The sequence below is a fragment of the Balearica regulorum genome, chromosome 18 (genome assembly GCF_011004875.1).
Source record: "Balearica regulorum gibbericeps isolate bBalReg1 chromosome 18, bBalReg1.pri, whole genome shotgun sequence".
Classification (NCBI taxonomy): Eukaryota; Metazoa; Chordata; class Aves; order Gruiformes; family Gruidae; genus Balearica; species Balearica regulorum.
The window spans coordinates 2,905,445-2,919,129 of NC_046201.1; the positions used below are offsets into that span (position 1 = coordinate 2,905,445).

General features: G+C 44.8%; 1 protein-coding gene across 6 annotated transcripts in view; it reads left to right on the forward strand.

The window, feature by feature from the left end:
* ABCA5 (ATP binding cassette subfamily A member 5) overlaps positions 1-13,685 on the forward strand; it is a 34,212-nt gene that overhangs the window by 10,145 nt on the left and 10,382 nt on the right. For all 6 annotated transcript variants that reach the window (XM_075770302.1, XM_075770303.1, XM_075770299.1 and 3 more), the window contains 17 exons: positions 44-191; positions 1,020-1,188; positions 2,770-2,828; positions 3,356-3,466; positions 3,689-3,864; positions 4,287-4,406; positions 5,198-5,336; positions 5,510-5,600; positions 5,813-5,952; positions 7,472-7,591; positions 8,626-8,827; positions 9,077-9,246; positions 10,025-10,158; positions 11,111-11,248; positions 11,882-11,995; positions 12,360-12,530; positions 13,501-13,614. In XM_075770302.1, coding sequence (XP_075626417.1) covers positions 44-191; positions 1,020-1,188; positions 2,770-2,828; positions 3,356-3,466; positions 3,689-3,864; positions 4,287-4,406; positions 5,198-5,336; positions 5,510-5,600; positions 5,813-5,952; positions 7,472-7,591; positions 8,626-8,827; positions 9,077-9,246; positions 10,025-10,158; positions 11,111-11,248; positions 11,882-11,995; positions 12,360-12,530; positions 13,501-13,614 — 2,316 coding nt within the window. The remainder of the gene's footprint in view (positions 1-43; positions 192-1,019; positions 1,189-2,769; positions 2,829-3,355; positions 3,467-3,688; positions 3,865-4,286; positions 4,407-5,197; positions 5,337-5,509; positions 5,601-5,812; positions 5,953-7,471; positions 7,592-8,625; positions 8,828-9,076; positions 9,247-10,024; positions 10,159-11,110; positions 11,249-11,881; positions 11,996-12,359; positions 12,531-13,500; positions 13,615-13,685) is intronic.

Consider the following 13,685-nt stretch of genomic DNA (forward strand, 5'->3'; position numbering starts at 1 on the left):
GTGCCGGTGTGTAACATCTCCACTTGTCCCTGTTTGTTGGCAGGTCATGCATCTAGAAGACTATGAAGATGGCGCAACATTTTCAAATCTAAATCGCGGTCCTTACCCACTCTTTATCTCTCTCATTTTATTGGTGCTGGACAGCATATTTTATCTGCTTGTAGCTATCTACCTTGATCAGGTTATCCCAGGTACGTTCATGAGAAAAATGGAACTGAACTGTGCCAGCATCACCCGTTCTTGAAGTCCTGAGCCCCCAGGCTGGTGGAGCTGGGTGCCGTTTCCGACTTCATTCCAGCTGTGGGGAAAGGAGATGCTGCTGTTTGCAAATATATTTTATGCTGTGACTCAGAATACTTTTAGCTGAAATAATTTATGTTCTGTTACAACTGTGAGATGTGAGGAGGGGTATTGGCGTGTTTGGAATCGATGGCCTTTAGGCACGCCAGCTAAACTGGGTTTCCCTCTTTCTAGAGGAAAAGCTGCCTTAACTCAGCCTCTGCCGTTTGCTCTTACGGGGTCGAAAATTAAAGACTGCTCCGCCTGTGCCAGACCTTTCCTTGTGACGGCCGTAGTTTAACATGAAACGTAGAATGAAGTTGTTAATCTCGCGACTAGTGCCTGGTTAAGCCCTTCGGTGCCTTTGGCTCTGATCTCGCTGCCTTGCCGTTGCCTGTGTTGAAGTCACTGTTCTTCCAGCGCTGGGGATTTCTCTTGCGTAGAAAGAGATTTGCAGATAGATTTAAACACTTAACACTGCTAGCAGATTCCAGTTTTGCTGATGGGAACCGTGGCTGAAATGCAAATAATATAAATTTGGCTGATGAAATCCCTCCAGCATCGGGTGTGGGCTGGCTCCTAAACCTTTAGCAGGATAGCTCATTGCTTTTATAGCTAAAACCCAAAAGCTGAGGAATATCTGCGGTTACTTTTGTACCCGTATTTTATACTTGTACAACATTTTGTAACGTTGCAGTTACAACAAACAAAGAAGCTGTCTTTTTCTCTTCATTATCCAGGGGAGTTTGGTCTCCGCCGCGCTCCATTTTTCTTTATGAAGCCCTCGTTTTGGTCAAAGCGCAGAAAAAATTACAAGGAGTTGTACGAGAGCAGCATCAATGGCAGTTTAAGTTTCAGTGAGATCGTTGAGCCCGTGCCTTCCGAATTTCAGGGGAAAGAAGCCATCAGGTACGATTCCTGCCGTGCCCCACGTGCAGATGAGCAGATCGCCTGAGTCCCTGATATTTAATGTGTAATTTGAAAATCACTCTTGTTTCTCCAATCGTTGGATTCAAATGGCATATGGTATGCATTGCCCAGAGTCCTCCGCACACGCAGCGTGGCGAGTTTCCATTTTCAGTGAAGCCCCACCATCAACGACGTGGATGCTCTCCAAGGATAAATCACTGGGCTTAAAGAAAGGGTTTGTTTGTGGATTGTATTCCTTCAGTTGGAGTCCTCTCAAAACCGGCCGGTTTTCCATTCCCTCAGTTTCACTGAGGCCACGAGAGGCGTAAGCGGTTGCAGATGTTGAAACGCCTACTCTTCTGGGAGGGTTTAGTTTCTGGTAACGCACATTTGAGGAGGAAAAAGCTGAATTCTAGGTTTGTGTGAAGGCTGTTGTGTTCTCTGTGGACCAGAAGAGAACTTCATGGTGGTTTTACTCAACTGCTGTATCTAAGAGGGTGAAACAAAACTGATAAATAGATGGCGACGCTCTCATCTTTTGCGTTGCGTTTTGTGTCATCTGTTGTCTTGCATCTGGACTGTCACGTATTTTTAATGTATCTCGGATATTATTTTCAGTATCTTCCTTTTAGCCCTCGTTTCCATCATTTTCCAGTGGCATAGCCTGATGGGGGTTGAGGAACTCTGCGTCTTCACTCCTCCGGTTGGCTCCACTAGTCTCAAATATTTGAGCTTAGTGACCAGGACAAGTCTTGTGTTGTCAGTGCTGTCCGTGTCTCTCTGGGCATCTGCCATAGGTTGAAGAGTCCAGTTTTAATCCTGGTGTTCACATTGGAACGTTGTGGCCATTTTTGCATTATTCATCTGCCCTGGACTCCTTCGTAGCATCCCTCCACCAGCTCTCCATCATTTTCTCACTGTCTTGTCATCTTTACACGTACAGGTTTTGTTTTCTTCTCGTCCCCACTATTCACACCTGTAACCCACTCCCCATCCTCGTGTTCAGCGTGGCCAGGCCTCCAAAACCCATCCTCCACATGGTGCCTTCCGATAAACTGGCTGGGATTTTTTTCATTTTGAAAAACAGTGGTGCTGGAAGGAATGTTTTTACCTTTCTCGGAGAGACAGATACCGGCTTTCTTTTGCCTGATCTTGATGAAGCACTGTCAGTAATCACATCTTTGGAGTCTGGTCTACTAACATCTCTTTTCCATGTCCTGTCTGTTGAGTCTTCTGTTGTGTTGTGAAATTACTGGGGAGTAGCTGTGCCCTTTTCTAGGTTGGGAAACCTCTAGTGCATTGCTCTACAGTGTGAAAGAAACACAGATTTGAAATAATTCAGTCTGTCATCATAGGAAATACCTAAGAAGGTGACCAGAAGAAGGTTTCTGATACCGGGGTGGAGATAGACTAAGTTCTGCAACAGGATGTCCTGTCTCTTGACTTGCCTCTATGGGTCTGCAACATATCTGGTGCCACTTTAGTATGGTCGTCTTGTTGTGACTGTTGCCGAGTGTGGATCGTTCAAAATGATGTATAAAGATCCTAAAATAGTTTATAAAATGACGTGTCTTCTTTCAGAATCAGCTGTGTTCAGAAAACATTCAGGAAAAAGGGGGAAACTGTGGAGGCTCTCAGAAGTAAGAACATTTTAGCTTTTTAGCTGCTTGTCAGGCGCAGAGGAGCAATAGCTGAATTGTTGAGTGGTCTTTTGTGTTTCAGTTGGGGCTTTTTGGTTTCTTTTGGTGGGGTGGGACCTTGGAGCATGAATGCAGATGTGCTTGCGTGTGTCTTCTCTCACTGCTTTGGCAGTAATCTTGTCTAAAATTGTACCCCAAAAAGAGGAGCCCTTCCATCACTAAAGAAAGCCTGCTGACATCATCCCCGCTATTCCTCCTCCGCCCGTGTCATTCGTGATACGATCTTCCCTGCCCCATCTTCCCTCATCTTTTCATCTCGTTTCCGTGTGTGGCTTTTAAACGCAGCCAGTGCAGGGACTGCCCCAGCGGGCGCGGGGCACGGAGGTGAGGCGTCCCCTCGAGCCGAGCGTGAATGCATACCCCATATGTCAGTATTTGAATTGAGCTCTGCGGTAGGAGCCGGCTCTGGGAGCCACGAGTGCATCGCTAACGTCTCCTCTTTCTCTCGCGCCTGCCTCGGGGACCAGATTTATCCTTCGACATCTATGAAGGTCAGATCACGGCTCTGCTCGGGCACAGCGGGACCGGGAAGACGACGCTGATGAACATTCTTTGCGGGCTGTGTCCACCGACGGACGGTGAGCTTCTCCGGTGTTTTTGGGTACCCTGCTTTTGAAAACCAAAGCTGTTAACCTTTAGGGTTATTGCAGGATGCACCAAATTTTTCTCTGGATAATGTCTGGCAGAGTCCACTTTAGATTCGTGTCCTTGTTAATGTGCTCTCTGACCATAAAAAAACCTCTCAGTTGATTGCTCTTGGGTTTTTTTCTCCTTTTTTTTTTTTTTTTTTTTTTTTTTAGGGTTCGTCTCTGTCTATGGGCACAAAGTCTCTGAAATCGATGAAATGCTTGAAGTGCGACAAATAGCGGGGGTGTGCCCCCAATCCGACATACACTTTGATATATTAACTGTGGAGGAGAATCTCTCCATATTTGCTGCAATTAAAGGAATCCCTCAGAATGATTTGATACAAGAGGTAAGTCAGCTGGGCACAACTATTGTCTTTTATGTTCATTTTTAACCTGTAGGGCAAAATACCCTTACCCTGCACAGATAGTTCCTTAAGACAAGTTTACAGGGGAATATTACTTTGCAGTACAATAGACAGAGAGGTACAGTCGGATATTTTTTACAATTTTTCCTAGGAAACTGAAATACTCATGAAACGTTTCAGATCCTAGCGTTTGAGTTCAAGCATAGGCGCCTTTGAACTTCTTCAGGTTTGCTGGAGCTCGAGACCCTGCTCTGGATGTACGGGTTCGTTAGCAGGGGGCGTGGTTCGGATACAGAATACTCTGAGAATTAGGAACAGTTAATTTGAATGTTAATTGTTAACAATCTGGTTAAAAAAAATTATAGCCTTTTCTTAACAATAAATGTGGTTCTTATGTTTTAAAGGTGCAGAAAGTGTTGTTGGATTTGGATATGCAGCCTATCAAAGACAATCAAGCTAAAAAATTAAGCGGGGGGCAGAAGAGGCGGCTCTCGGTGGGAGTTGCTGTTCTCGGGAACCCAAAGGTGAGAGCGAAGGAGCCGTCCCCGACCCGCTGTCACTAATACACCTCAGGGCTGGTGCCTCTTGGCAAAACCGACTAATGCATCTAAGGATATATAAGATGCAGAAATTGTTTCTGTGAGCATCTGTCGCTCGTTTTTTCTTCATTTATGGTTTAAACAATTAAGATCAATAGCTCAGCCTTTATGCGTGAGGATGGTAATGACTTAGGTAATGGCAGCAGCTCTGGATTTGATCTCTTTGTGAAATAAATAGCATGACAAGTTTTGTGTTGTCTCTGGCAGGTAACGTTTAGTCCCCGACAGTGAAACTGTGGGAGACTTTCCTGGCAAAACCATCCAGGCGCTTGGAGCAGGGACGGAGCCGGAGGCTCTTTTGTGTTACAGGTCTATTATTGCTGGCCTGTAGGAATGGGAACTGCTTTTAGATCTGTATTTAAAAATGATGTGTGTGACAGTTCGCTGGGATTTTAAAAGCATGTGTGCATATTTAACCATCCCTTACTAGAAGGAGTGAATACATAGCTAAACGTAATTGTATTGGAAACAGAATAAACCAGACTATGACATATGATTTTTCCATTTGGAGACGGGAAACAACAGGAGATTAATTTATTCAAAGCATAGTGAAGATAGCTGCCTTGCTCACTCCAGGATGTTTCTTATATGTTTTAGAGGACTAACTAGCAGGCTTCAAAGAAAAGCCCGGTATCTGTCACTTAGGAAGGATTTCCTGAAGTCAGTACCTTGCACGTGGATGTGGCTTTGCAAACGCGTCCTGTTTTTGCACAAAGGTTTTACTGCTGGATGAGCCAACGGCAGGTATGGATCCGTGTTCACGGCACATCGTCTGGAACCTCCTGAAAAACAGAAAAGCGAATCGCGTGACCGTTTTCAGTACCCACTTCATGGATGAGGCGGATATCCTCGCCGGTGAGTCCTGCGTGACTGCCTGGAACCGCCCGGGGTACCCAGTCCATAAGTGATAGTCATGTTATACAGCAAAGAGCGATGCTTTGCTAACCGTGGTGTATGCCTTTGTTTGAAATACATAGTGGGGTTTTGGAGTAAATTGACAATCCTCAGATTTTTGTTTTTGTTTCTAGATCGTAAAGCTGTGATTTCTCAAGGGATGTTAAAATGCCTTGGATCTTCTCTCTTTCTCAAAAGCAAATGGGGGATTGGCTACCGCTTGAGGTATCCTTTTTCTGTGATATCTGTTATGTGACATCGTGTACCTTTTCTTTGTTTTCTGTTGAAATCTGTACGACAGCACTCCCCACCCCCCAAAAAAACATCCTTTTATCATCTTCATGCTGAACGTTTGGTGCTCTGCTGGCTGATAGTTCTGATGTGGGTGTAAGCAGAAATCAAGCTTTAAAAACCCAATTTCTTGTGCATTTTCTTAGTATGCACATCGATGCCTACTGCAACACAGAAGCTACAACCTCGCTGATAAGACAGCACATACCTGCAGCCAGCCTGATCCAAGAGAACGACGAGCAGCTCGTGTACACCCTGCCGCTCAAGGACATGGACAAGTTTGCAGGTATTGATGTCTTCGTTGTGCTGTGGGACACGCTGATGGAGAAAGCTATCAAGCATGGCCATAGCCTGCAATTCTTGTTCCATTGCCACTTCTGCATCTATATGCTTTTATACATACTCATCGTTTGGCTCTGATTTGGCTGATGATCAGTCAGTGAGGACCTCCTTGCCTCCTCCGAGGAGGCTGTGGTACGTTAAGAGGGATGTGGGTACCCGACAGCAGGTGCTGGGGAGGTGCCTTCAGCAGAGGGGTGAAGAGACCCTTTTGTCCGAGAATCCCCTTGTCCTGCAGAAGCATCAGCTCATTGCAGAGCGTTTTAATGAGCAGGGCTGGTCTCCAGCGGGAAGCCAGAAAGCCCCAAGTCCTACAATAGTCAATCTTCCTTGTTGCGAGCCGCAAAGAGCATTGTGTCCCTGCCTGAAAATTCACGGGCAAGAGGGAGCGCAGAACAGATGTGCTGGTTTCACTAGATGGCAGCAATTATCTGATCGGTCCTACGCTGGGCTCCTTGTTCACCTCCCAGGAGAAAATGGAAGAAACAGCGTGTCCTTTGCGCTATGCGGAGAGCTAAGGGAGAATCAATACTGATGTGAACATGCAGCTCATATTTCATAAATCGGTTTTTCCCCGTTGCATTTAACCATTTAATCATTTATTAGCTTCACCTTTAGCAGCCACTGCGTGTACTTTTGAAAAACAGGCACCTTTATGTAAGATTGAATCAATTCCCCTGAACTATTTTAAGGTAGAAGCCAAGGTTAGGAATATGCCTCAGCCACTGGGGCAGAAGAAATTGCAGAGATGTGATGAGCGTCGTTGGGTATCCAAATGCTCTTCCCAATTGACGCATTCGCATTCCCTTCCGTGTGACCTTGGCTTTGAAGCTCCTGGTTTTGTCAAGTCCTTCACTTCATAGGACTGGCAAGAGCCTGATAGCATTTTTTTTTTTTTTTTAATTCCAAGGTACCCTCACTCTGAACATCATTTTGGTCTTCAAGCTATGCATGCTGTCCAGGATCTCCTGCCCAGTTAAGCTGGCTTTACAGATCTGGGTATTTATTTTTATACGTACAAAAATACATCCAATTACTCGGTGGTTTTATTTGTCAAATCTCTCTGTGCCTGGGCAGGGATCTGGGTAGGATGAGCTGTCCTGCAGTCCCTGGGTGTGATGCTCCCAGGAGAGGGGCTCTCACAGCCAGCCAGGAGGCAGCTCTGAGCCCGGGAGCTGTAGGATGCTGAGGTGGTTTCCATAAACACCACAGCTTCGGGAGAACATGCTGCATTTCCCATACCTCACCACAGAGGCTGAAGTTTTGTGCTAAAAGGAGCTTATCCCAGCCTTGGTTCTCAAGCTATGACCTGTGTCTTCATAATTTAGCAACCACATTTACACATTACCTGCTGCTTTTCTACCGTGCAGAAGGCTTTAGGGATGCCTCTGATGTGCTTGAAGACCTCTTGGGAGATGGTGTAACCCTGCTTCAGAGCAACCAACATGTTTCACCTCTCTCTCTAGGCTTGTTTTCTGACCTGGACACTCATTCCCATTTGGGCGTTATCACCTACGGCGTTTCCATGACGACGCTGGAAGATGTCTATCTGAAGCTGGAAGTTGAGGCAGAGATCGATCAAGCAGGTGGGGTGGACCGTGGCTGCTTTCCTGTTTTCCCTCCTATTTGATTTAGTCTTCATTAGTGTAGAATTGCCCACGCCGCATCGTTGCCAGAAGGGGTTTTGCTGTGGAGGCAAGAATAAAAAAAATCCTCTTGCAGAGTGCTGCATCCAGCAGCACAGGGCGCCTTCAGTCTCACGGCATTCCAGGCTTCTGAAATATTTATCATGAAAAACACGCAAAAGCAGCGAGTTGGACGAGGGGTGATTCTGGGAGGATCCAGGGGAAAAGCTTTTTACTGGCTCTCTCTGCAGTAATTAATTTTTCATCCAGTGTACTTACATCTCACTTCTTTGCTTTACAATTGCTCTTTTTATGGCTAGCTTTTTAAGATGTACTTTATTTTCCTAATGGAGCTTACTTTCAAGAAATTGTAAATGCACAGTATAAAATCTATTTCCAACTTTATGCGTGAACAGTAATATTAGTTGCCTGCACTTAAGGCTGAAATAGCCAAACTTTTCATTCTTTCCCTCCTTTAAATTACCTTTCAATTCAAATGAAAAGTTGAGACGGCTTAATATTACTCCAGAATTAATCAGCTCTTCTTTTGATGTCAATTTTGAATGGTTTAAGCAATCTTAATCTTTCTGGAGCTTTCTGTGTGATACAGACTAGTAAACTATCCTGCCCTGCAAAGCTTTTGCGTGGGTGTAAGGGGGTTTGACAGCTGAATGTGCCGGTACTGAACAATCCAGGTGCACACACAGGCTAACGGTGTGAAACTGGGGCGAGTCTGCTCCTTCGGAGTAGTGGCAGAGATTCGTATCATCTGCCTTAAGCGTCCGCTGCGCGTGCGATGCGGAGCTGTGGGGTAGGTCGGTGTCGTTGACCTTGGGGTTAAGTTGGAATTTGGAAGTTGGAGATGGGGATGAGATGGCTTCTGCAATAGCAAGGGGACGGAATTGCTGGTCACCCACCTTTCTCCAGCCCTACCGTTTCAAACCGCGTAGCTCTGTCAGAGCATCAGATCTCTAAAGTTTTACTCTCTTTTACAGATTACAGCGTGTTCAGTTCCCAGCAAGTGCAGGATGAAATGGATACGAAATCCCTCGACGATATGGAGCAGAGCCTCCTGATGCTCTCGGAGACGAAGGCGCCGGCAATGAGCAATACAGCCCTCTGGAAGAAGCAGGTTTCCACCATAGCGAAGGTTCATTTCCTTAGTCTCAGGCGGGAAAATAAATGTGTGAGAGTTATGTAAGTATTGGGGCTTTCTCATTTGTATACAAAATTCTCAAAACCTGGTTGAATGACACCAGAGAAAGGGCAGGATGCGATTAATTTTTTTCCCATCATTACATTTAAAAAATAATAAGTAAGAAGCTGTTCGTTACTGTTGAATACATGCTTTTTGGGGGGGGGGAGGGAGATGTTTTATGTGCATGCACATAAACTGGGTTGGCTTTCTCTGAATTTTAGTAAAACCAAAACTTTTATTTCTTTCAGGTTGTTGCTTTTTCTCATTTTTCTTGTAGTTCAGATTTTATTATTTTTCATACACCACATCATCAAAAATTCTGTAGCTGCTATCAAACTTTCCCCAGATTTGTACTTGCTGAAGCCCGGAGAGGACTATCACAAGTACAGGAGTCGTCTCCTGCTGCAGAACTCCACAGGTAGGAGAGCCGATACGCTCCGCGGGGGTAGCTCCCGTCTCCCCCTCTCTCTTTAACGTAGCGTTTCACGTGGTGGGGAAAGACGGTGTGTGCTGCTTTTGGGGTTGGGGACAAACTTTTTCCTTGAAATTAACCCAAACGAAGAGTTTCCAAGTACCCAGAGATGGCAGAGAGCGAGTATCCTTTGTGCCGTAGGGTTTGGTTCAGAGATCGTCCTCCTCCTCCCGTGTCTGGTAGCCTTGTGCTCGCTGTGTCTCGAGACACAGAGACAACCCGTGTGGGTAGGGAGACGTTCAGATACATCAACGTTAAAATCCTGCTACAAAGCGTTTTGGAAAATTCCTTTTTATTTCAACTTAGGATGTTTTTAAAGCGCGTAGCAGCGATCCAGGCAATAGAAATGAGCATCTGTTGGAGTTCTTGGGAATTTGTGCTTAATACAACTTCATTTCTCCAGACGCTGTATCAGAGTGCTGCTGGTTTCCTGCTCTCTTAGCTACTTCTCGGTTCAACTGAAACCGTATCCCGCTAATGCTCGTTGGCAGCTCCGCTTCCTCGCTGCTGCGTTTGACTTGCACAAATTAATTGGAGAGTATAACCAAAAAATTTTCTGGAATTCTTCGGAGGCTGTTGAGTGAGAAGCCCAAATAAAAACATGCATGTTGCTCGAAAGAGCAGAGGATCATAGGGCTATATCAGTGAGAAAATGCGTCAATAATTTAGTGTCAAATACTCCGAGTTGGTGATGAGTGATCATGTTTTCTTTGTTTTGCACCAGAATCGGATATTGATGACATTGTCCGCTCTCTTGGGAGCATGAACATACTCTTGGAGATGTTCAATGACAGTGATTACGTCTCGGCTGCACCTCACAGCGCAGCTTTAAACGTGTTTGACCTTGAATCCAGACAGGTAAGACGAACAGACCAGCTCGGTCGTATCCCAAAGGGCAGACAAGCAGCTGGTCAGGGGATGGGTTTGTTGTACTCTTGCCTGAAAGGCACGGATTGAGTCGTATAATCGAATGATATCATGTAATATTGCTTATACAAGAGGCCTGGAAAGAGGCTTGTATTAACAGAATGGAAATATTATCAAATAATGATAATTATGGTAGGCTAATAAAACTTCCATCCCTCTTTCTTCCCTGCAAGGACACGAAAAGCCAAGAGAAATATTTTACTTCACAAGAGATCTGGTATAGGAATTTTTTTAAAAAAATTTTTTTTTTTTTTTTTTTTTTACTTATACGGGCTGAATTATACAATTTGACAGAAGTATAATTCCATTGTGCTCTCGTGTGTAAAGAAAAATGAGTTTCTCGGATTGTGAGCATTCATTTCAGTATGGTCGCTGAAGGAGCGTCAGCAAGATTTGAACATTGGGGTCGTATTTAATCTCCAGCAAAGGAACTGCTTTGCAATATGCCAGCTCTGTCTCTTGTTCCCATTTTTATTCATTGCAAACTGTTAATATTAGTGTGACAGTGCAGCCCTTAGCTATTGTAAATTTTTTCCTGTCTGATTTTTAAATGCATTAGCAAGAACATAGAAGTGTGGGTCGTTGTGTGTATTGTTTTTCAGACTGTAATTGTCTAGACCATCATTTGTCATATCTTCACAGTTGCATAAAACATTCTGGGAATTTAGTACAAATAATTTGTTCTCCAGGAGCACGACTGTTTTCCTGAATTAGGTTACGTGTTATAACCACCCTGAGCAGCCCAGAGCTTCCTGCAAAGCGTACTCTCATTGCGCAAAGATTTTTTTCCAATGTTCAGGTTTAATTAAGCCCATAGGAGAGCCCTCCCAGGGTATTGCCCTTCGTGCAGAAGAATTAATAGAGCACATACTTTCCTTTCCAGAACTATGTTTTCACGGTCATATTCAACAGTACCATGGTGCATTCCCTGCCAGTTTTGATGAATATTGTCAGCAATCTACTTTTGCGCAATTTAAACGTGACGGAGAGCATTCAAATCTGGAGCAACCCCTTCGTTCAGGTGAGCAGAACCCGTGGCTGCACGGCAAAAAATCACCCTTAGACACGGCAAAGCATCCCTGGGGTGAGAGGGGGAGTGCAAAACCACGCCGCAAACGAAGGGAGAAGCTCTCTGCAGCACCAAGGCTGTGCTCAGCACCGTGCTGTCGGGAAGGATTGGGCCCCAGTAGCCAAAGCCCGTGGAGTGAGTCATGGTACGGACCTTTGCAGAATTGAAGAGGACTTGAAAGGTGCTGGGATTTTGTTCTGCAGCTTGTGGAAGTGGAGGGAAAGGGACTTGGAAAGAGGATGTCCTGTTGGGAAGTGGCGGCGGGTTTGTTACGGGTTACCTGCAGTTCTCGGAGGCTGCACGTGGGGATGCTGGAGGTCTGCTGCCTCCTCTGCAGAGCTGGGGTGGCCTTTAGGAGAGGAGGGGACCTGCCGCAGGAGATAAATGCTCAAAGAGTTTATTAGACGCTCTTATAAACACTCCAGAAACCTCCATAGGTATTTTTCTTCATGCTGCAGCTCAGGTGATCTTGAGATACACAGAATCTATGTTTTAGCATTTATGGTCATGTTCCAGTTCTAAATGCCTTTCTTTTATGTGTGCGTGACGTGTTCTGGTGTTGAAGAAATCTGATTTGTATTTCAGAATCTTCCAGACACAATTTTCAGACTGGAGATCTATTTTGAAGCTGTGTTACTGGGAATCATTATTACTGGAATGCCACCCTATTTTGCCATGGACAACGCAGAAAACCATAAGGTAAACTCCCAGGAGTGGATTCATAGACTGCACAAGAACTTAAAAACCTTGGGATTTTGAGGGAAATCTTAAGAAGTGTTTTAAATAGCATCTTTTGCCATGAGAGGCGGTATGGATGTGACTGCTGTTCGGTGCCTGGGATGGAGCAGATTTGGGAAAAGCCCTTTTGCTTTCCATGGAAATGCTTTTTGCTGCTTTGGCAGCTAGAATCAGTGGTAACTGGGTAACGCGCTGATGCCACGTCAGCGTAAACGCAGCGTATTAGAGGGAAAACCAAGATCCTGCTCACACACCGAGGCAGATTAGCGTAGTGTTAATTTTAATGAACACTTAATTAACATTGAGTTTTCTTTTCCTCTTGCAGATCAAAGCGTACACACAGCTGAAGATAGCAGGGCTTTATCCCTCCGCTTACTGGACTGGGCAAGTCGTCGTTGACTTCCCGCTGTTTTTCTCCATCCTTGTCCTGATGATAGGCAGCCTCTTCGCCTTTCACTACGGCGTGTATTTCTACGTTGGCAAGTTCCTTGCTGTGGTGAGTGCAGCGGGGACTGGAGCACACGTGGGGATGCGAGAGGATGGTTACGTTATTTTCCACAAGTGTTTATTTTTATTAGCTGGTTCAGCGGACTTTTTCCAACCGATATACGAGGAAAATACCTAATAGAAGCTGCTGGTGCAGAGGCACCGATCAGGCTGCACCAAAGGCAAAATAGTACTACTTTTCGTGGGGAAAAAATACTCAAATTTTGGAGGTTCGTTCAGAACTGGAATAAAACGGAGCTTTAAAATACCAGGATCTCCCAAGGAAATGCTCCATCCTTTTTTGCCCTGCTTGCTCGGTCAGCTTTGTGCTCTCTGCCGCTGATTGATAATTGCTCCATTTGCATCGGCGTGCTGCTGATGACAAGGCTACGGTGACTTTGAGCACAGACCAGCCCTGCAATGAATTGCAGCGTACGATTAAATTGAAGATACTACAAGTCTTCGTGTCTTTTATATTCAGAGCGGGCTTCCCTGAGATATTGGCTGTAATTGAGAAGAATCAGATTTTCCTAGCTGCTTTCCCAGAAGCTCGGACTTAATCAGGTTTGGGATGTGACTGTTGCGCTGCAGGGCTATTTTTCTACCAGTGCATCTACCCTTGTTTTAATTTCTGTGAAAATGCTAAGGCTGAGGGGTAGAAATTCCTAATATTTGCCAAAATCTTCAGGTCAACGTTTATGGGAGCCTGTGTTATTAAAAAAAAAAAAAAAAAAAAAAAAAAAAGGGAAATAGTTTAAAGGAAACTGAGGGAGGTTCCTGCCTATCCATGTATTCTTTAATTTGTGTCTTTACTAGAATATGCTGTTTGTACCAAGGTGGCAAAATATGTCAAATTAAGTGACAAAGATGAATCCAGAGTTATGTGGCACACTAAAGTAATTCCAATTGATGCTTATACAAAAAGTGCACCCCCTGATTCTTGCTGTACATTTCCTGAGAAACCTTTCCTATCTTTGCAGATTTTTTGCCTGATTGGCTATGTCCCATCAGTCGTGCTCTTCACTTACGTGGTCTCCTTCACGTTTAAAAAAGTCCAGAATACAAAAGAGTTTTGGTCATTTATATTTTCAGTGGTGAGTAGCTTTACCTTGGTTTCGGTTAGCTAGGAAGATCGATAATCTCCAAAGCCACAACAGGCTTCCCA